The 23,013-nt window shown below is 42.6% G+C and overlaps 1 protein-coding gene across 5 annotated transcripts in view; it reads left to right on the top strand.

Annotated features, from left to right (window-relative positions):
- The window catches only part of l1cama (L1 cell adhesion molecule, paralog a), a 169,354-nt gene that overhangs the window by 100,311 nt on the left and 46,030 nt on the right, over window positions 1-23,013 (top strand). For 4 of the 5 annotated variants that reach the window (XM_060938503.1, XM_060938502.1, XM_060938504.1 and 1 more), the window contains 7 exons: window positions 7,970-7,984; window positions 11,046-11,148; window positions 13,502-13,689; window positions 15,241-15,363; window positions 15,452-15,622; window positions 22,520-22,631; window positions 22,713-22,897. In XM_060938503.1, the coding sequence (XP_060794486.1) occupies window positions 7,970-7,984; window positions 11,046-11,148; window positions 13,502-13,689; window positions 15,241-15,363; window positions 15,452-15,622; window positions 22,520-22,631; window positions 22,713-22,897 (897 nt within the window). The remainder of the gene's footprint in view (window positions 1-7,969; window positions 7,985-11,045; window positions 11,149-13,501; window positions 13,690-15,240; window positions 15,364-15,451; window positions 15,623-22,519; window positions 22,632-22,712; window positions 22,898-23,013) is intronic. The other variant, XM_060938506.1, reaches the window with a different exon arrangement.

Below are 23,013 nucleotides of genomic sequence, written 5' to 3' on the forward strand. Positions count from 1 at the left end.
CTGCGCATGCGCACACAGACTTCCTCTATCTTTATTTTTATCTTTATTATTTCATCACAAGATAAAATATACATATCTTATGTTACAAAATATAATATAACTACAATTAAAAAAATGAATACAATGTACTATATATCAAATAAATAATCTTTAGTGCAAGATAATATCTAAAAATTACACGATTTATTTAAGACTTCTTAAAACGATCAGTGTGAACTTTTGGGCGGCAGCTGAAGTTCTTTCTACAATTGTACTTTATTCTCTTTTTCTTTGGCATCAATTCCCTTAGAGGGTGTTGGCTTAAATACATTACTTTCTTAAAAATGCTCTTGTCCTGCCTTTCTAATATTTCATGCACATTAAAAGCTCTTGATGTATATTTACGTTTATAGCATCTGTCCAAAAAACATTGTACAGTTGTGAATTCAGCATCAGACGCGCCATACACAGGAAGGCCATAAGTGAAGGAGAATACTAGTGAAAAGGTGATCGATCTCTAACTGATTATATCCTTCCTTATGTAATGATCTTAAGATAAAAAGGCACTTGTTGGCCTTAACAAGCTTTTCATGAATATGAATATCAAATCTACTATTATCTTGAAACATTACACCCAACATGGAAAGCTCACTGATCTGCGGTATTCCTGATACCATTGGGAATTCCTCCGTACAACCTCTCTTCCGAAAAATCAATTCCTTACACTTAGTCGGGTTACTAGACAGACTATTATAACTAATAGTATGTCTAACCCTCCTTAAACTGATTCACTAAGGCCTCAGAATTATCTCTACCTTTCCACACAGGTGATACAATACTGGTATCGTCTGCATATTTAAACAATACAGGCTTCCTATCTATGCTTATCTCCAGATCATTGAGAAAAATTGTGAACAAATGCAGGCCAGTGGGCGGCACGGTGGTGTAGTGGTTAGCGCTGTCGCCTCACAGCAGGAAGGTCCGGGTTCGAGCCCCGTGGCCGGCGAGGGCCTTTCTGTGCGGAGTTTGCATGTTCTCCCCGTGTCCGCGTGGGTTTCCTCCGGGTGCTCCGGTTTCCCCCACAGTCCAAAGACATGCAGGTTAGGTTAACTGGTGACTCTAAATTGAGCGTAGGTGTGAATGTGAGTGTGAATGGTTGTCTGTGTCTATGTGTCAGCCCTGTGATGACCTGGCGACTTGTCCAGGGTGTACCCCGCCTTTCGCCCGTAGTCAGCTGGGATAGGCTCCAGCTTGCCTGCGACCCTGTAGAACAGGATAAAGCGGCTAGAGATAATGAGATGAGAATGCGGGCCACTAACGCTACCTTGTGTGGTCCCCTAATTAACGTCTTTCCATTTCCCCACAAAATCATTGTAAACAATTCTCTGCTGTCTACCTTCCAAAAAGCTTAGATACCAGTTAACAATATATGGATTGAAGCTGAGCTGCTTTAACTTTACCGACAACAAATGTTTAACAGTATCAAAGGCCTTACTAAAATCCATTGCAAACATGCGAACCACCTTACACTTCGGATTATCGAGGAATTGATTAACCATATTTTGGATGGCGATCAAGGCATCTGTGCAGCTACCCCCATGCCTATATGCAAATTGGGAAGCGTTGAGATGTTCTTCCATTATATCCCGCGCATGAGCAAGCAAGACCACTTTCTCAAATGTTCTAGCTGTAACGGGTGTCACATTAATACCTCGATAATCATTGTTCTCCAGTGGTACTTCAACTTTCGGCAGTGGATTAATGTTCCATGACTGTGGCCTAGTATGCATTTTTAAAGAGAAGTTCCAGACCCTGGTGATCACCGGAGTTAATAGTTCAGCGTGATCCTTCCAGATGGTGTAAGGAATTGAGTCGGGACCTGTGGCTGTCTTTTTTCCCTTGAAGAGCATTCTACACTTGGCGCTCTGTGACAACGGGGATATCTACATCTTCGCCGATTTCCTTGAGTGCTGGCGCAGTATACGCTTCATCTGTACACAGGTTACCGAAGTATTCATTCAACTCCCAAAGAGAACTCTCGTCAAGAGATGGTGAGGCCGCTGGCCGACTACACTGGGAAATATTATCGACCTTTTTCCACCAGTCACGGGTCCCAATAGCTGCAACAAAATCTCTTCTGTTCTCACAGATGAGTTCCGAGATTCTGTTATTCAGTGCCTTTAAACGATCCTTGTTACCAGCGAAAATGCGCAATTTTGCCTGAAGCATGGACTTAACAAGTGGGGTCATCCAGACTGGATCACGTGATGACATTGTCACTGTTCTTATAGGCATACACTTGTCCAAATGACCGAGAATAATCGCCTCCATCCGACTTACAGCTTGATCTACTCTCGTGGCCCAGTAGACCTCTCCCCAATCCTGCTCAGCTAACGCCAAGTACAAATCACGCTTCCTGTGTTCCCTTTGGTCACGGATTTTAACTTTGCGGCGAACTGGGCGAAGCTTTATTCCCGCTGGCAATATCACACCAGTATGATCAGTCTTTTTTAACATTCGAAAAGGACGACACCTTCCAAAAAGGTCTGAGCGGTTCATTAAACAATTTTCCAACTTTGAATCTCTACGTGTAGGAAAATCAACCAAAGCATTCCAGCCAGACAGTTCTTCAAAATGATTGATATTTAGCTGATTCAAGTCACCACGACAGACAACAACAGTTCCTGGATGATTATCCAAGGTGTTGTCAACAAAGTTCAAAAGATGGTTCATTAAATCAGCTTTGCAGTAGCTGTGCTTTGGTGAATTATAAACACCGTGTATTTAAAAAATGGTGTCCCATAGGAAGGAGTAAAGTTACACAAATGACTTCATAATTGCTTGATCGATAAGCATCAACCACCGTCAGGCTACTTCTAACATAAATTGCCACACCGCCTTTATTTCTAATATCCTTCCCACCCCAATACCTATCCCTACGGAAGATAGAATAGTCCGCAATGTTGACCACAGCATCAGGTTGCGCCGGTTTTAGATGGGTTTCTGTCACAACGCATACCGTATGTCTATCATTGTGTCTCAGATCTGCCTCTAAAGCTACAGATGCTCTCACTTTATTTTTGGTCTTAGAGATACTACATATGTTAATAATCCTCTGTCTGCTTGACTGCGCAAAGCGAGGGATTTCATGCACATTATTTGCTTTAATCCCCTCAAATTAAATAACTTCCCAGCCACAGAGTGGCCTGATATTTTGTGAGATATTACAGAAATAAACATGTATCAAAATGACCACATTTCAGGCGGAACTAAATTTCACTGATTTTATGAAATCGAAAGGCCGTCTAGCTTTAACATTTATGCCACGAAATTGAGTCGTACATGAACTGATGGCCAACAAGGTGCGTAGCACCGAGTCGGCTATAAGCCACGTATGACGAGATTGAGTGGAATGTTCTGTTCTATCCACATTCACTGGATTTTGAGAAACGGAGCATTTTAAGAAGCAGCAGCCTTTATTTGTCACATGTACACTTCAAGCACAGGGAGATTCATCCTCTGCATTTAACCCATCCGAAGCAGTGAACACACGCGCCCACTAGGGTTGGGCGGTATCCAAATTTTGATACCTTTAAACTGTCTGTGTTTTCCCGGGGTATACGGTATTACCGAGAAAAAAATATTTTGTTTCGGCCTACTGTGTAACGTGCGCCTATGCCTCAAATGTACTATTTAAAAGCAGCATAGCGAATTATGTGCATTGTGGTATGGATTAAGCAGCAAAGCGAATTTTGTGCATTGATGAATGGATTAAGAGATATTTCAAAGCATCACGCAACTCTTCCTTCATCTTGAAAATAGCATTCAACTGTCGTTTACACATGTCTGCGTTGAAACGCATTTGCAGCACTATTTCACCTACTCCATCAAAAAAAGTACACGATGAGCAGGATCATACCCTTTCAAGCATGGGAAATAAAAAAAAGAAAAAGAATCAACCAACACCCAAGTCCGTTTAGACTGCGCGATAAACCATATTCTTCAGCGCAAATGAGGCGAATCTAATTCAAATGCGTGATAGCTGCACAAGGCAAAATCATATGGGCCCACGTCATGCCATGGCGGGGAAATTAATAATCAAATGGCCTTACCTTGCTTAAAACGTTGTCTTGATCACATAACTCCTTACAATTATTCCACTTAAATCCATACAGTTTAACACACCCAACAAAGATAGCAAGCGCATTGCTAATTCCCACCAGAAACCTAACAGTTTACGCTACGATGTTTTCTTCCGTTTCTTCAGTAGATGACATTTCAAACGTTTATTACCCACATCCCAAATGTCATACCTTATATTATTTTACCTTGTTGTTACTCATGTAACCTACTCAAAACACAACTCATTGGAGAGATCTCGTGGAAGTGGAGTACCCCAGGCTATGGTGTGCCTTAGGGGACATATTAGATTTTTCGTTTGGTTTGAAACCAAAATACTGTCACGCAGGGTTGCCATGGTAATGACATAAACAACCCTGCACGCGATGAGAACTTCTTTAGGAAATTGATAGAATTAGTGAAAATACGATCACACAGTTATTCAGGATGATCTTCAATTTATTATTTTATATTATGACCTCATGTACTCCATATTTATTTAGATATTATATATTTTTTTTAAATGACGGTAATGAGACCGATACCGTTGGTACTTTTGGATACCTCGGGATACCTTCTTACCGTAATACCGCCCAACCCTAGCGCACACCCAAAGCAGTGGGCAGCTATACTACAGCGCCCGGGGAGCAGTCCGGGGTTCGGTACCTTGCTCAAGGGCACTTCAGCTCAAGGCCGCCCCACGTTAACCTACTGCATGTCTTTGGACTGTGGGGGAAACCGGAGCACGCGGAGGAAACCCATGCAGACACGGGGAGAACATGCAAACTCCACACAGAAAGGCCCTCGCCAGCGGCTGGGCTCGAACCCAGAACCTTCTGCTGTGAGGTGACAGCGCTAACCACTACACCACCGTGCCACCCTTTTTTAAAATTTAAAAAAAAAAAAAAATTTTTTAAGAAATATCATACATGTCAACCTTTGGTCAATCAAACCTGTATAACCAACCTCCAAAATCCGTATTTCCCTTATAAAATCCGTATAAGATGCAAATTAAAATAATTTACCTAAAATTTGAATGATAATTAACAATGATGTATCCCAGTTACTTTTTATTCAATATTAATAACAATAAACCTTCAGAATGAATACAAAGCTCCAATGTTCGACAAAAACACAAAGTGTTATCAGCGTAGTTACGAAGGAAATACTTCGTTGTTTGGAGACAGGTTTCACCGAGTGGCTATTACGCGCGAGACTTCATATTAGCCACAAAGTCAGGAAAATCTGTTCGTAAAATTACGTTATAATGACCAAATACAATGAAAAGTATTTTTCCAGTCTCACCTGTGAAAGGTAATCCCATGTGATCTCGTTTGGACGGTAAACCTGTTGGTACAGTTAAACGCAGCACATGAATGAGGCATCTTTATTCTCGGCTACTGTCTAGACGCTATACCAGAGACGGTTGAAGAATCTCCACTTTGCCACATCCAATATGGCGGCGAGGATGACATATGATTCTACGCAGAAGGCGGCGTCTATGTTTATATGTCTATGACTTCACGGTTGGCGGGATTCTCGCAATGCAGTGTGCGCATGATCAAAAGTGGAACGAAGTCTCGCTACCACAAGATAACGCACGATTTCATAAGACTCTTTACTGGCTGTCTGTGGTGTACAGTACGTTTGTAAATGTTATGCGCTCTTTTATCATCGTGGGAATTGATTATCTCATCTCATCTCATTATCTGTAGCCGCTTCATCCTTCTACAGGGTCGCAGGCAAGCTGGAGCCTATCCCAGCTGACTACGGGCGAAAGGTGGGGTACACCCTGGACAAGTCGCCAGGTCATCACAGGGCTGACACATAGACACAGACAACCATTCACACTCACATTCACACCTACGCTCAATTTAGAGTCACCAGTTAACCTAACCTGCATGTCTTTGGACTGTGGGGGAAACCGGAGCACCCGGAGGAAACCCACGCGGACACGGGGAGAACATGCAAACTCCACACAGAAAGGCCCTCGCCGGCCCTGGGGCTCGAACCCAGGACCTTCTTGCTGTGAGGCGACAGCGCTAACCACTACACCACCGTGCCGCCCCGGAATTGATTATAGCTCTAAATAAATATTGAAGTTTTTTTTAAAGAATCCGTATAACTTAATTTATACGGCCGTATACTATGTTTACTGAATCAAATCTGTATAAAATACGGACATTCTGTATAGGTTGACATGTATGAAATATATGTGTCTCAGAAGTGGGATACGAACCCACGCCTCCATTCGGAGACCATTTTTATATTTTGCAAATTCAATGAATAAAAACTTTATACAAAACGTCTGACACAATAATTTCCGCTTAGAATATGAACAAACCAGTGAAATGACAGGAGCAATTTGTGAAAAATGCTACAATAATAATTCTTGAAAAAAAAAAGATACCTTCTTACCATCAAATACTTTTATTCCGTATTTTGTTGCTTTTTTTTGGGGGGGGGGGGTTGTTTTCGAGTAGAGTTTTTATTTGGTCCTCGGTTGGTTCAGTAACTTAGTCTGCCATTTTCTTCTTTTTGTTGGCGGTTGGCAAACCAACTTAAAGGTACATTACCGCCACCAGCTGGGTTGGAGTCTGGAACAGGAGATATGGGGGAAATAAAAAACTATATTCCTTTTATTTAGCTATTTCTGTTTGTTTTAAATACTTGATGACAAAGTGATATATCTGACTTGATGCGCTCTGCCATTTTGTTTTCCTCTACTCACGGTATATGAGCTGATATCCTAGTAGTAGAGTAGCCAATCAGAACACACAATTGCTCATATCCAATGAATGTGGATAGAATAAGTCGGGATATCACAGGTGATGTAAATATAAATATACCTGCAATTCCAAGCAGTTGATTGACACTACCATAAAAGCAACTTTTGCTATTCTCATCTTTACAATGGCCAAAATCCTTCTCCACGAGATTTGATCCATTTTGGAAGAGGATGTAAAGTCTTATCACACTCGCCAGCCTCGGCTATTACACACCTAATATGTCAAACTAATGAGATTATTACTGGAAAGCTATGCAGAATGGAAACAATACAGATGACTAACAACTACATTTTGAGTTTGCACTCATGAAAGGTCACTTTACTATTGTTTAAAAATGCTGACACAAGTTACTGGTTAATTTATATTCAGGCACAAGATTAATAGGTTTTAAACATCAAGTATACTTGTATGAAATGTTTGAGTAGGGCAAACATGAAACATTTGGTTTGTATAATAGCCAGCAATATTTTTTATCATAAAAATCTATAAATTACTTTGCTATTCTAAAATACAGTACCGAGGCACGTAGAGAAAAATACTGAAAGGACTTGTAATAATAATTGTTCACAGTAACGGTGGGATAATCACCGGACTGCCAGACTGTGAATGCATGACAACATAAAAAGCCTAATTTTAAAGCAGGTACATGACTGTGTATAATTTCCATCGCTGGTGACTTCTTCATGAAACGCTAAATGTCTTCAGCAGCCTCATATTTCCTGCCTTGAGCTGTAGACGAGTTGCTATAGATAGGCGTTAACACTATTAATGAAGGAACACTTACAACCTGATCCTTTACAAAACTGTTCCAAGTTACTTTATATATATATATTTTTAAAAATATTGTAGATATTTGTTGTGAAGCAAAACTGGAGTTTTGGTTCTTTCGATAAGTACCGATTTTTAAAAGAAAATGTACTTATTTATTTATTGGGTGGGTGGGTAGGGATACTGATGCACGGATTACAATATACTGTGCTGAATTTGTGTGTGTTCATGTTCTGATAATGTCCAAGTGTATTTGGCTTGTGTGTGTGAATCTAACAGACTCTTTCCTTTACCCCTGCTGACTCTCTGGACAGACCGCATGAAAGAACGTAAGTGCTTGCTGTGTGTGTGTGTGTTTGTGAGATGCACATGCTCCGTGTGCTGTGTGTTGCAGTCAAACGTTTACATACAAGGACATGAATGTCATGAAATATTGGGCTTTCAGTGATTTTCTTCAAACTGTTCTTTTTCTATAAGGATTTGTTCGATGGCACTCACTGGATTGACCAACAAAAGTAAAATGGGAAGCTCCAAGGAGCTCAGTGCAGATCTGAGAAAAAGAGGACCATAGATTTATACCACTCAGGAATGTCTCTTGGAGCCATTTCTAAACAACAAGATCATCAGCTCAAAGAATTGGACACAAGTACAAATATTTGGAGGTGTAGCCACTTTTCCAAACCACTTCACTGGAAGAAGACCCAAACTGTCACCCTCAGCTCAGAGGAATCTGGTTCAGATGGTCAGGAACCACCAAGCCACAGGCCTGCCATGAACTGGAAGCTGCTGGAAAACCAGTATCACTGTCTACAGTCAAGGGAGTTTTATATCACCATGGACTAAGAGGCTGCTGTCCAGGAAAAAAGCCCCTGCTTTAAAATCGACTCCTTCAAGCTCGACTAAAGTGTACAGCTGACCACATGGATAAAGAAAAAGCCTTCTGGAGGAAGGTTTTGTGGCCAGATGAGATAAAGATTGAGTAGTTTGACCACCATGACAATGCATGCTCTGGGGCTGGTTTACTGCCAGTAGAACTGGTGCATTACACAAAGTGGATGGAATAATAAAGGAGGAAGACTACGTCAGAATTCTTCAGCATAACCTCAAACCATCAGAAATTTGGACACAATTGGGTGGTCCGACAGGAAAATAACCCTAAATACACATCAAACTTGTTGTGGGATGGATAAAGCAGGCTAACTTTAAGCTTAAAACAAGTCCTGACTTCACCCAAATGAAAACATGTAGGCTGGGCTTAAAAGTCAGGTCCGTGCCATGAGCTGGCCTAGTGGTTAGCATGTCCACCTCTCAACCAGGAGATCGTGAGTTCTATTTGTGGTTGGGTCATACCAAAGGCCGCCATAAAAATGGTACCTACTGCCATCTGGCAAGGCATGCTGCAATACAGATGCGAGTAGGGAATCAAAAACTTGTGGTTACCAGAGAACTAGCCCCCCACTGTCCCAGATAGCACACCTACGTCGGTCCACCATCAGCACAGCTAACGGTCCATCAGAGGTATGACCTTTATGGGCAAGCTGATAAAGGGGGGAAAAAAGGGATGCAAATATTCACTTTAACTGTTCTCATATTTTTTTATTCGAAAGATTATTCAATTATAACAATAGCAGGGTAGTATTGTAACTTTATTTTCAGAATCTGCAGGATATTTTCAGAATCTGGTGGCCCGCTAGTGACAGTGAGTGGCAAACACATCTGGTGGTCCAATATCGGACCACCAGCAGCTCGTGGATGGCAGGACATGTGAGAGTAATGAGATCTCGGGGTTTTTTTTTCCTTTATTGGCTTGCCGACGTCGGCCCGACGAAGGCCCACTGGTCATACCTCTGATGGACCATCAGCGCAGCCGATGGTGGGCCAATGTTGGGCTGACGTAGGTGTGCTATGTGGGGTAACCCTAGCCATATAATAAGTGAGAGGCTGAGCGCTACTGAAACGGAGATTGGTGCCACACCCATGCGTCTCAAAGAGCTGGGTAGTACTGGGACAGGAGACTGCCTGGGAAGGCCAGATCCTGGTGTGGGAGGGACTTACTAATTCTGCCAAGAAGAGTGGTCAAATATCCAGCCAGAATTCTGCCAGAAGCTTGTTGATGGCTACCAAAAGCATCTGTTCAAGATGAAACTTACTAAGGGACATTTAACCTCATATTAGATGTGCTGTAGGCTATGTATAGCATTGGCTCTGTATGTGTAATTTTGACCTTGAGTCGATTTCAGAATTAAGACAAATTGGTATTTTTCTTTTATTACATATGCATGTTGTTCAATCATTCTTCCCCAGAAAAAGAACAGTTCAAAGAACTCTTTGAAAACCCAATACTGCCATGACGTTCATGTCCCTCATGACATTCATGTGTGTGTATGTTAACATCTGACTGCAACTTCATATAAGATAAAGGAGATGATGAATGTGAATAATAAGCAAAGGATGTGTGATGGATGAGATGAGAAATCGGCCTTATTCCGTCCATCTGTAGTGATATTCTTATTAAGGCATCCATCCCACCATCTGCTCTCCACTGCTGTCTGAGTCCCTGTCCGTCAGCCATCATATACATAGAGTCTTTCCTTTATTCCCCCCCTTCATAAACCTTTGTCTGACTTTTCCTATTGTGTTTAATTCAAAACCAAAAGAAATACTTTTTATTTTAACGTTGCTAAAACTAACTGCCAGACAGTATTGTCTCAATAATCCCTTTTGGAGCCAAACGTCCTAGCATATAAATTGCTTACTATAAGGGTTTAATATATTCACACCACTTCCTGTAATATGACATTTATCTCTTGTGCACAGCTCATGTATTGGCTCAAAGCATATCCCAAGGGTCTCTCTCGGTTTTTATACACTACTGTTTTTTTCCCCTCTTCATCCCCACCACTACCTTTTCACCGTTGTTTCTTTGTGAGCTGCTGAAGCGTGAAATGTCAGACACTTGCAGAGCATGTCATGTTCACCTAATCGAAATGCATTAGTTTTGCGCTCCCTCTGTCAGCTCACTGGAGACAGCTCCATGACCCAAGAGATGCTCCAATATCTTGGGAATTAATTGTGTCTTTGCAAGTCAGTAGTATGTGATGACTGGAGTGTGGGCTTGCTTGCTTGTAGGAGAGAGGGTTCAGAGCAGCACGTGGTCACATGATTGTGGTTGGACTCAAGGTGCACACACCGTTCTTCTCCATCTGCTAATCAAAATGAAAAACAGGAACATTCTCTGCTCTCCGCTGCATCTGAGGCATGACACTTAGGAGTAATTGTCTCCATCACTGCCATATTATCTACGCTCTATTTACTAGAAATTGGAATGGGTTTGATAAACTGTTTCTCTCTTTGTTGTCTCACTGTCGCACATTGTCTCCCTGTCTCTAGTAAAAATGCCCCCAGAGATAACTGCCCAACCTGAACCCGTCATTGCCTTCTCCTCTGATGACATCATGCTCAAGTGCGAGGCGACTGGGAATCCCTCGCCCACGTCAGTATCCATAGCAACACATTTCTCATTTCAGATATGATTATGTTCCATGACCTACCAGTTTCTTCATTTCTGACTCGATTTTGCATGATACTACTTCAACAACAAAAAAAATGTTCGAGTCACATGTATTCAGTTCCACAATTGAGATAATTTACGAAGACCATTTTATTGCACGAATGTACCACATCATGGTTGGTTGGTTGGTTGGTTGGTTTATTGATTCTGATTGGTCAGATGGTATATCAGATATATTCCATTCTGCTGGCATGATATTGAAATGACCCCAAATACACATCAAACTTAGCCTGGGCCCGCCCATCCTAAGCGTGACGCAACATGAGGGCCTGTTGCGAGCTTAGTCTGGCCAGGCAAGCTATCTACAGCTCTTCCAAGCTCCCGAAAAATCGGGAACCAATCGACTTTGAGCATCTCCAACGGCCCTGGGTAGAGGCGTGTTCAAGGCACTGACGTAGTAGAACTGTGATCGGAAGCCATAGATTGTTTACAGAATCTATGCCGGAAGCGCTTCATTCACGAATGCTATATTGAAAGCATTCAACGGGAAGTTCTCATTGAAAACGGAGCAAAGAGCAGCCCTGGAGGTATTTATTGAAAGGAAGGATGTTTTCGCCTTGCTCCCGACCGGCTTCGGTAAGAGTTTAATCTACCAGTTAGCCCCGTCGCGTCACATACGTCAGAGGAAAGAGTGATGTGATTGGTTTAAGCTTCGTCACAGCCTTTTCTGACTTCGACCAGTAGCAAACTGAGGCATTTCAGGGAGGCGGGTCAACCACGGGCTCTGGGAAACGGTTGGGCTTAATATCTTGGCCAGACCAATAGCTCGTAGAGCTTTGCAGTCGCGTTAGCCAGGCTACATCAAACTGGTTGTGGGATGGATAAAGCAGGCTAACGTTAAACTTGAAACAAGTCCTGACTTCAACCCTAATGAAAATATATAGGCCAGGCTTAAAAGTCGGGTCCGTGCCATGAGCTGGCCGAGTGGTTAGCATGTCGATCTCTCAACCAGAAGATCGTGAGTTCTACTTGTGGTTGGGTCATACCAAAGGCCATCATAAAAATGGTGCCTACTGCCATCTGGCAAGGCATGCTGCAATACAGACGCGAGTAGGGAGTCAAACTCTTGCAGTTGCCAGAGAACTAGACCCCCCACTGTGCCAGCTAGCACACCTATGTCGGTCCATCAGAGGTATGACCAGCGGGCCTTCATCGGGCCGACGTCAGCAAGCTGATAAAGAAAAGAAAGGATGCAGATATTCACTTTAACTGTTCTCGTTTTTTAATTCTAAAGATTATTCAAGTATAACAACAGCTGGGTAGTGTTGTAACTTTTTATTTTCAGAATCTGCAGAGTATTTTCAGAATCCGGCAGCCTGCTAGCGACAGTGAGTGGCAAGCACATCTGGTGGTCCATTATCGGACCACCAGCGGCTTGCAGGTTGCAGGACATGCAAGAGTAACGAGATGTCGGTTTTTTTCCCTTTATCGGCTTGCCGACGTCGGCCTGACGAAGGTCCGCTGGTCATACCTCTGTTGGAGGTATGACCAGCCGACGGTGGTCCAACGTTGGGCCGATGTAGGTGTGCTATCTGGGATGGAATATATCTGATATACCATGAAAAAAAGTCAGCCAATAATATTATTATTATTATTATTATTATTATTATTATAATACATTCCTTTCAGGTGTTCAATGCGTCTTTCTCTTTCAAAATTCTCTCAAAATCTTCCTTATTTAACAAAGCAAACCTGGCGGCCATGTTTGTTTGTTTACAAACTGTCCCAGTTGCTCCCTAGCGTGGAAGTTTCACGTCTCTGGCGTGTGACATCACGTTGTCTTGACAACCATGCAATATCGTAAACCATATTCAACACTCATTCTCCAATGGGTAGAGTGATGTAATACACGCAGGATAAGCGATATGCGAACAATATTGCATGCTATCAAACCAAATGAATGGAACCTGCTAGAAGGGAATAGAACACGTTTTTATTTCATCAAAAAGGTGTCCTGTGTGGATAATAATTTCCTACAGCCACAGCTCTGATCGCTGACTTTACCTGAATCATGTAAAATGTGTGGTACTACAAATACTATAAATAATAAAAAAAAAAATTCTCCAGAAAGAAATCAATTCATATAGTACTGTATGTAACCAAAAACATAATATGGAGAGTTTATTAATACAAATTAACTGTAAGAGATGATGAGTAATGCTACGTTCAGGTATAATTAAATAATTGCTGCAAATTGTGATAAAAAAATAAATAAATAAAAAGATTCAGCCCAAGCTATTTTCATTCATCCCTGACTTTTCACAATCTCCTGCAGATTTCGATGGGTGAAAGACGGCGTGGTGTTTGATCCATCCAGCATCTCTGGTGTCACCATGTCTCTTGATTCGGGGAGTTTTACAGTTAAAGATGCTCCCATTCACCAATTCCACGGCAACTACACCTGCCTGGCCTCCAACGAGCTGGGCACGGCTGTCTCCAATGAGGTCCACGTCATCACCGAGGGTGTGTCATGGTCCTTACTGCACGCCTTTTACTGATCATTGCATTTCCATTGTTTTATAGTTAATTCTTTCATTTACCGTGACGTCTATTAGAGAAGCTCAGCGTGAAATAATCAAGACGTCATCCAAGATACTAAAACTGCACTCCAAAATATTATGAATTTAAGACTCAAAGGTTTGATGCGGCAGAGAAAATACGCACGTCACCTTTAAATACCAATCAAGTAACAATTTGGGTTTTGAGTTATATCAATAATCTTCAAATTCTGGTTTCAAGGAGAACTGAAGTCATTTTTAAACTTGGTTTATTTCTTAATTAACGTGTTATTCAGTTATGTTTTCGGTTTCAGTAACCTTATATCGTGACTCGTATTGGCATCTAATTGCAATTAAATATGATACTTATCGGCCTATTCGGTTTTTAGCCGTGTTGAATTTAGTTCGTTTGGTCCACGGCAGGCGTCGCTTATCCGTGTGATCTTCACGGGACTTGTGCAAGACTTCGAAACGTGACGTTTCAGTGCTGCCATTTTGAAAACTGTTTAAATGACGATTACTGCCTACTTTTTTCAAACTTTCTTGATTGCTATCAAAGCTTTTGGCTTGATCACGTCAGCATTCGAAAGAGGGCGCGCACGTCTTTTGACAACGTTGGCAGATGTTGGTGACTTTGATTTCCGCTGTACGTTTTACTTCCGTCCTACGATGTCTCGCACAGGTCTCAACGAATCCAGTTTACAGTCATCGCTTTGACGTACGGACTGATATATTCCAGAGCATATTTCAAACACTCATAACTTGCTATAGCAGCGACGAAATAGCGATCAAAAATGCATTCCGATATTTAATAAAATGAGAGAAATAGAATTTTGATGATAAAAAAATTTGCCTTCAGTTCTCCTTTAAAGTATCCTATAACGTCGTTCACTGTTTGCTCGTATAAAACTCGGCTCAGCATTGCACTTGCAGCCCTGCCCGCCTCTCCACCTGCTCTTATCCTGCCTCGTTTTGACCTCACCCTGTTTCCATGACAACGGTTCTTTGCGTAACCAGGTTGAGTCGATACGGTGTAAGCATTTCAGTGGGGACGAGTACTTGTGGGATTAATATGTGCAGGAAGTGTGAGCACTCAGCATGCACGCAGCTAACAATAGCTCACAGCCGAAGGAGCTCATTATGTAGGCCACACGGAGCAGGTGCAGCTTTCGCCTCTTAAATATCGGATTTATTTTCCGATTATGAACGATCAATCTAAGATAATGTTCAGCAGGTGGTTTGAATGTCATATGTGCAATGCAGTAGAAGATGAATGAATTGGTTTCAAGGAAATTCCGACAATGTGGGGGGAAAAAAAAATTTCAGACAAATCTGAAGGAGCAAGGCTGGATTAAATGTTGTAAAGAAACAACACAAGAATAAGGAAATAAAAACAAGAAATCGGGGAAAATGGAGCTAAAAGACAAAGTAGAATGGAATGGTTTCCTTAAAGGCAAATCACTTTTGGATTGCTCCGATCCTTCCCTCTAAATCTCTGACTTCTCTCCCTTGTCAGATACGCCTACAATACAGCGGGAGAAGAAGGAGGAGAAGAAGGTAGAAGAAGGAAGTTCTGTTATCTTACACTGCAACCCTCCGCAAAGTGCTGTGACTCCTTTGATCCACTGGATGGATAAGAGTGAGTCTCTGTTCACACCAACTGCGTTCAACGCCAACACGTCTTGTACGTGTAAACCACATCACTCTTTCTTGTTGTTCTGCTGCAGGGCTTCGTCACATCCAGCAGAGCGAGCGTGTGACTCAGGGCCGTGATGGAAACCTCTACTTTTCTCATGTGACCTTTGAGGACAGCAGAAGCGATTATACTTGCAACATGCAATTTCTCGGAGCCCTCATCATTGTAGCCAAAGAACCCATTAGCCTGAAGGTCACACCATGTAAGAGGAGTCTTACAGTTTGCTCTTATTATAGTTTGTATGATTTTAATTTATCCTGTTAGTTTTAGGAGTGTTGGTGTCTCTCAGCTGCAAGCCTGGGAGTTTGATCATGAGTTGTTTTGACTGACTGAGTGAAGATTTGCATGTTCTCCCTGGGTCCGGGTGGATCAACTACTCTAAATTTCCCTTACCTGTGAATAAGCAGTGAATAAACCATCTAGCATTTAGTCCAGGGTGTATTCTTATCTTGTGCGTAGTCTTCCTGGGATTAAAGGAACAGTCCACCGTACTTCCATAATGAAATATGTTCTTCTCTGAATTGAGACGAGCTGATCCGTACCTCTCCGAGCTTTGCGCGACCTCCCAGTCAGTCAGACGCGCTGTCACTCCTGTTAGCAATGTAGCTAGGCTCAGCATGGCCAATGGTATTTTTTGGGGCTGTAGTTAGATGCGACCAAACTCTTCCATGTTTTTCCTGTTTACATAGGTTTATATGACCAGTGACATGAAACAAAGCTCAGTTACACAAATTGAAACGTAGCGATTTTCTATGCTATGGAAAGTCCGCACTATAATGACAGGCGTACTAACACCTTCTGCGCGCTTCGACAGCGCATTGATACCTTCACTCCTGAGTGAAGTGATTATAGTGCGGACTTTCCATAGCATAGAAAATCGCCACGTTTCAATTTGTGTAACTGAACTTGTTTCATGTCACTGGTCATATAAACCTATGTAAACAGGAAAAACGCGGAAGAGTTTGGTCGCATCTAACTACAGCCCCAAAAAATACCATTGGCCATACTGAGCCTAGCTACATTGCTAACAGGAGTAACAGCGCGTCTGACTGACTGGGAGGTCGCACAAAGCTCGGAGAGGTACGGATCAGCTCGTCTCAATTCAGAGAAGAACATATTTCATTATGGAAGTACGGTGGACTGTTCCTTTAAAAAATAATGGCGTTTCTGACCCCGACCAGAATAATATGGTCACTGAAGATTACTGAATGAATTTTTGTTTCTGTTATAAGCCAGGCTATGGATGACTTCTGTGTGGGTTATTGCAAGTTCCTCCTCCATATAATAATGTATTATTAGCTCTTCCGTCCGACAGGTGATGAGTTTACACCATCATGTGACGTGTTGTTCATCGTCTGTCCATCATCCGTTGTCCACATTTCATGAAAATCGCTTCTTCTCTGTCAATTCTTCACCTATTTTTATTCTCTTTGGCAGGAAGGTAGGTCTGCCTGGGGTGCATATGGCTTCTACCCAGATTTGCATAACTGCAATTAATCATGAAGATATGGACTAATATTAATCAATCCCTAACAAGCAGTTTCCATACAAATTGCTTCATCTCCTTCAATTATTCACTGATTTTGATTGATTCTGCCATGAAAGTAGGGGAACCTAGGGTGCATATAACTTCTACCCAGATTTGCTTAATTACAATTATTAATGAAGTTATGGACTAATTAAGCCTTAATGAGTGAGCAGTTCAACAAAAATTGCTTCTTCTCGGTCAATTCCTCGCCATTTTGGATTCTTTCTGGCAAATAGGTCAGTATTCCTCGGGTCTATCCATCCATCCATCCATCCATTTTGGCATATCACTACGGTGACGTGGCCGCTCTGACAACTTCAGCCATCAAAGTCTGTAGGGAACGTTTACAGTAGTGGTTTCCCGTTGCCTTCTACTGGATTATTATAGAGGTTTTCTCCTCTCAACCATTCACACTCGCATATGGATAGTTTACAGTAGAGCCATCAATTAGCCTAACCTGCATGTCTGTGGACTGTAGAGGAAACCGGAGCACCTGGAGGAAACCTACACAGACACGGGGAGAACATGCAAACTCCACACAGAAAGGCCCTTGTCGGCCGTGAGGTTCAAACCCAGAACCTTTTTGCTGTGAGGCGACAGTGCTAACCACTTAAACCTAGGGTGTATATAGCTTCTGTGTATAGCTTGCGACATTTATTGCGCAAGGTGGCCCACTTGAGATCGTTCCTTCTGGACTAGATGGGGCCGGAGTGAGATGCCGTCATTGATGGTTTCGTTTTGTAACAAACTCAAACTCAAATAACACATTTTGGGGGTGGGGGGTGACCGAGAACAACCACCATCCAAAACAGAAATGAATCAACATCTGTTTAGTGTATTATATTTGATGTTGCCAAGAATATGGGACTGTAAACCATAAAATCAATCTGAGACTAATACATTTGTAATGCCTGATAAATATTACATTACATTAATGGCGTTTAGCAGACACTGTTATCCAGAGTGACATACAACTTTAGGTGAGGTGCCTTGGTCAAGGGCACTTCAGCCACTCCTGCTGGTCCAGGGAATCGAACCAGCAACTTTTTGGTCCCAAAGCTGCTTCTCTAACCATTAGGCCATGAACGCCAGGAACCATCAGTGTACATCCAAGTGTAATTTGAATAATTTAACAGCTGGTGTACTAACTTTCAGTTGACACTTGCAGTGGGATTTCAGTATCCATGTATTGATTTGCATCATTTTATTCTCATTATATTCTCAAAACTGCTTGTTCAGTTCCACATTAGGGACGTTATCTCACTAGATTGGAGTGTAGGTTCTGCAGAAAAGTTTCTGAATATAATACAATCCTCTAATCTTGGATGTAATTACTATGAAGCTGCAGACATTATTTAGAGTGCCTATATGTGAAATTACTAATCATTTTAAAGCAGATACTTTGAGAGACTATTTTTTGCAAGGAAAAAGTGCCCCAAGTCCAAAAGTGTTAACAAATTACTATCTTTGATTATTTTCACGTTTTCTCCATGTCCACATCAGTTTCCTCTGAGCTGTCCGGTTTCTTCTTACCTCCTAAAACTACTTGCTACCAGTGCTGTAGTCGAGTCACTAAACCTCGAGTCTGAGTCGAGTCTCGAGTCCCCAGTGTTCAAGTCTGAGTCATTAAAGAAAATTTCAAGTCGAGTCCAAGAACAAGACTCCAACCGCACCGTTTGATGGTGGCTGTTGCTGCCTTTATGTGAAAGCGTCTCTGCTGCTGTGTTGGACTAACGTTCCTGCTCGACTGCCCCATTTTAGTTAACAGGCTACAGATAAAAAGCTTGTTCATTGCTCAGCAAGCCCCGCCCACTATCAACAGGGCAAATAACATGAGAGAGGGGTTAACACTAGCTAGTTCATTGCTCAGCAAGCAAGCCCCGCCTACTATCAACAGAGCAAATAATATGAGAGAGGGGTTAACACTAGCTAGTTCATCGCTCAGCAAGCAAGCCCCGCCTACTATCAACAGAGCAAATAACATGAGAGAGGGGTTAACACTAGCTAGTTCATTGCTCAGCAAGCAAGCCCCGCCTACTATCAACAGAGCAAATAATATGAGAGAGGGGTTAACACTAGCTAGTTCATCGCTCAGCAAGCAAGCCCCGCCTACTATCAACAGAACAAATAACATGAGAGAGGGGTTAACACTAGCTAGTTCATCGCTCAGCAAGCAAGCCCCGCCTACTATCAACAGAGCAAATAACATGAGAGAGGGGTTAACACTAGCTAGTTCATCGCTCAGCAAGCAAGCCCCGCCTACTATCAACAGAACAAATAACATGAGAGAGGGGTTAACACTAGCTAGTTCATTGCTCAGCAAGCCCCGCCTACTATAAACAGAGCAAATAACATGAGAGAGAGGGTTAACACTAGCTAGTTCATTGCTCAGCAAGCCCCGCCTACTATCAACAGAGCAAATAACATGAGGGTTAACACTAGCTAGTTCATCGCTCAGCAAGCAAGCCCTGCCTACTATCAACAGAGCAAATAACATGAGACGGTTAACACTAGCTAGTTCATTGCTCAGCAAGCAAGCCCCGCCTACTATCAACAGAGCAAATAACATGAGAGAGAGGGTTAACACTAGCTAGTTCATTGCTCAGCAAGCCCCGCCTACTATCAACAGAGCAAATAACATGAGACGGTTAACACTAGCTAGTTCATTGCTCAGCAAGCAAGCCCCGCCTACTATCAACAGAGCAAATAACATGAGAGAGAGGGTTAACACTAGCTAGTTCATTGCTCAGCAAGCCCCGCCTACTATCAACAGAGCAAATAACATGAGAGGGTTAACACTAGCTAGTTCATTGCTCAGCAAGCAAGCCCCGCCTACTATCAACAGAGCAAATAACATGAGAGAGGGGTTAACACTAGCTAGTTCATTGCTCAGCAAGCAAGCCCCGCCTACTATCAACAGAGCAAATAATATGAGAGAGGGGTTAACACTAGCTAGTTCATCGCTCAGCAAGCAAGCCCCGCCTACTATCAACAGAACAAATAACATGAGAGAGGGGTTAACACTAGCTAGTTCATCGCTCAGCAAGCAAGCCCCGCCTACTATCAACAGAGCAAATATGAGAGAGGGGTTAACACTAGCTAGTTCATTGCTCAGCAAGCCCCGCCTACTATCAACAGAGCAAATAACATGAGAGAGGGGTTAACACTAGCTAGTTAATTGCTCAGCGAGCAAGCCCCGCCTACTATCAACAGAGCAAATAATATGAGAGAGGGGTTAACACTAGCTAGTTCATCGCTCAGCAAACAAGCCCCGCCTACTATCAACAGAGCAAATAATATGAGAGAGGGGTTAACACTAGCTAGTTCATTGCTCAACAAGCAAGCCCCGCCTACTATCAACAGAGCAAATAATATGAGAGAGGGGTTAACACTAGCTAGTTCATCGCTCAGCAAGCAAGCCCCGCCTACTATCAACAGAACAAATAACATGAGAGAGGGGTTAACACTAGCTAGTTCATTGCTCAGCAAGCCCCGCCTACTATCAACAGAGCAAATAACATGAGGGTTAACACTAGCTAGTTCATCGCTCAGCAAGCAAGCCCTGCCTACTATCAACAGAGCAAATAACATGAGACGGTTAACACTAGCTAGTTCATTGCTCAGCAAGCAAGCCCCGCCTACTATCAACAGAGCAAATAACATGAGAGAGAGGGTTAACACTAGCTAGTTCATTGCTCAGCAAGCCCCGCCTACTATCAACAGAGCAAATAACATGAGAGGGTTAACACTAGCTAGTTCATCGCTCAGCAAGCAAGCCCCGCCTACTATCAACAGAGCAAATAACATGAAAGGGTTAACACTAGCTAGTTCATTGCTCAGCAAGCAAGCCCCGCCTACTATCAACAGAGCAAATAACATGAGAGAGGGGTTAACACTAGCTAGTTCATTGCTCAGCAAGCAAGCCCCGCCTACTATCAACAGAGCAAATAATATGAGAGAGGGGTTAAGACTAGCTAGTTCATCGCTCAGCAAGCAAGCCCCGCCTACTATCAACAGAACAAATAACATGAGAGAGGGGTTAACACTAGCTAGTTCATTGCTCAGCAAGCAAGTCCCGCCTACTATCAACAGAGCAAATAATATGAGAGAGGGGTTAACACTAGCTAGTTCATCGCTCAGCAAGCAAGCCCCGCCTACTATCAACAGAACAAATAACATGAGAGAGGGGTTAACACTAGCTAGTTCATTGCTCAGCAAGCCCCGCCTACTATCAACAGAGCAAATAACATGAGAGAAGGTTAACACTAGCTAGTTCATCGCTCAGCAAGCAAGCCCCGCCTATTATCAACAGAGCAATGAACATAGCGTGTCACTTCCTTCTCTGGGTGGAGCTTACCAAATGACGATTGAAGTTCGAGGTCGTCCCTGTCGTCTCCTCGATAGTTCTTCTACATATGGAACACATCGCAGTGCATTTTTTCCCACTGCACGAGGAGTCTGTATAAGCAAAGCAGACAATCCTAGGGGCGTCTCTCCAGGCATTTTAGCGCCATTAACGTTAGTTTGTTCCCGAACATGACATATGAACAGATGAATGTGCATTCTCTTGCATGAAATTAGTCTAAAAATTAATGTAGATATAAATATCGTATGTCAAATTATTATGGCATGTTACAAAAAATCCAAGTCTTCGTCGCCAATTTACAAGTCCAAGTCCGAGTCATCAGTGCTCAAGTCCAAATAGTCATGAGTCCTTAAAATTAGGGCACGAGCCGGACTCGAGTAGTACAAGCCTGTTTGCTACAGACTGTACTTTGTGCACTGGCTATGCCAAATCTCTGTTGCATAGTGCCATTGGATGGACTGGCGTCCCATCCAGGGTGTGTTCCCACCTCATGCACAGTGTTCCCAGGATAAGCTCTAGATCCACCATGACCCTGACCAGGATAAAGCAGTTCCTCAAGATGAATAAATAAATGAATGGAATTGTAGTTAGTGTTTGCTGACTGTTCGAACCATCCTGAGATCAATTGGGCATTCCTGTCTAGCCCTTTGGTGACTGACCCCTTGAAAATGGTTCCTTCAGAAACGATGACGTTTCAGTTGTCAAGACAACGGAAAAACTAAAATACAAAAACAGAAAGATATGTCACAATGCTCTTGTGCACAAAACAAAATGCTCTTGTATTTTAGTTTTTCCGTTGTCTTGACAACTGAAATGTTTAAAAACGTTTAATGGTTCCTGGAGGAACCATTTTCAAGGGGTCAGTCACCAAAGGGCTAGTGTGTATTCCTGCCTCATGTTTAATATTCTCAAGATAAGCTCCATCCAGATCCATTATAACCCTGATATAGGATAAAGAGCTTATTGAACTGTAATAACCCTGCCGGTCTCGAAGAGCCACACGCAGCTGGACAGGAGGGAAGTGAAGTGAAGAGGGAACGCATGCCTTCGGTAAATCTGACACTGTAGGATGAAGATGCATCTGATACCTGGCATTTCCAGGCTCTAATTTAGCTCACACTGTGTTCTGCACAGCTTGTGTTTCTGTTGTTTTTGTCTGATATTTTACGTATGCTGAATGTTTCTTGCAACTTTTTTTACGTTAGCTAACTCGCTGCGAAACAGACGGCCGCAGATGATGAGACCTACCGGCACTCAGAGCTCTTATCTGGTCCTCAAGGGCCAAACCCTCTACCTGGAGTGTATCGTCCAGGGCCTGTGAGTGTGTTTTTCTGTAAGTGTCTTATATTGGAAAAGTGCTGCATTCATACTGACCACACCCCTTTCTCATCTCCTCAGGCCCACTCCTTCCATCCAGTGGGTGAAGAAGGACGGAGTTCTGTCTGAGTCTCGTACGTCCAAAGAGAACTTCGACCGGCTGCTGCGTTTCACCAACATCTCAGAGTGGGACATCGGGGAGTACCAGTGCACAGCCAGCAACTCCCAGGGCACTGCTACACACACTTATACCGTCTCTGTGGAAGGTATGGCTTTAAACTCCATCTGGCTTTAAACTCACTACCTGTGAAAACTACACTAACCCACTGATTCACACGGGCAATGAAGTTACAAAATTTTATAATTTTCAGGGATTTTTAGT

The sequence above is a fragment of the Neoarius graeffei genome, chromosome 13 (genome assembly GCF_027579695.1).
Source record: "Neoarius graeffei isolate fNeoGra1 chromosome 13, fNeoGra1.pri, whole genome shotgun sequence".
NCBI lineage: Eukaryota > Metazoa > Chordata > Actinopteri > Siluriformes > Ariidae > Neoarius > Neoarius graeffei.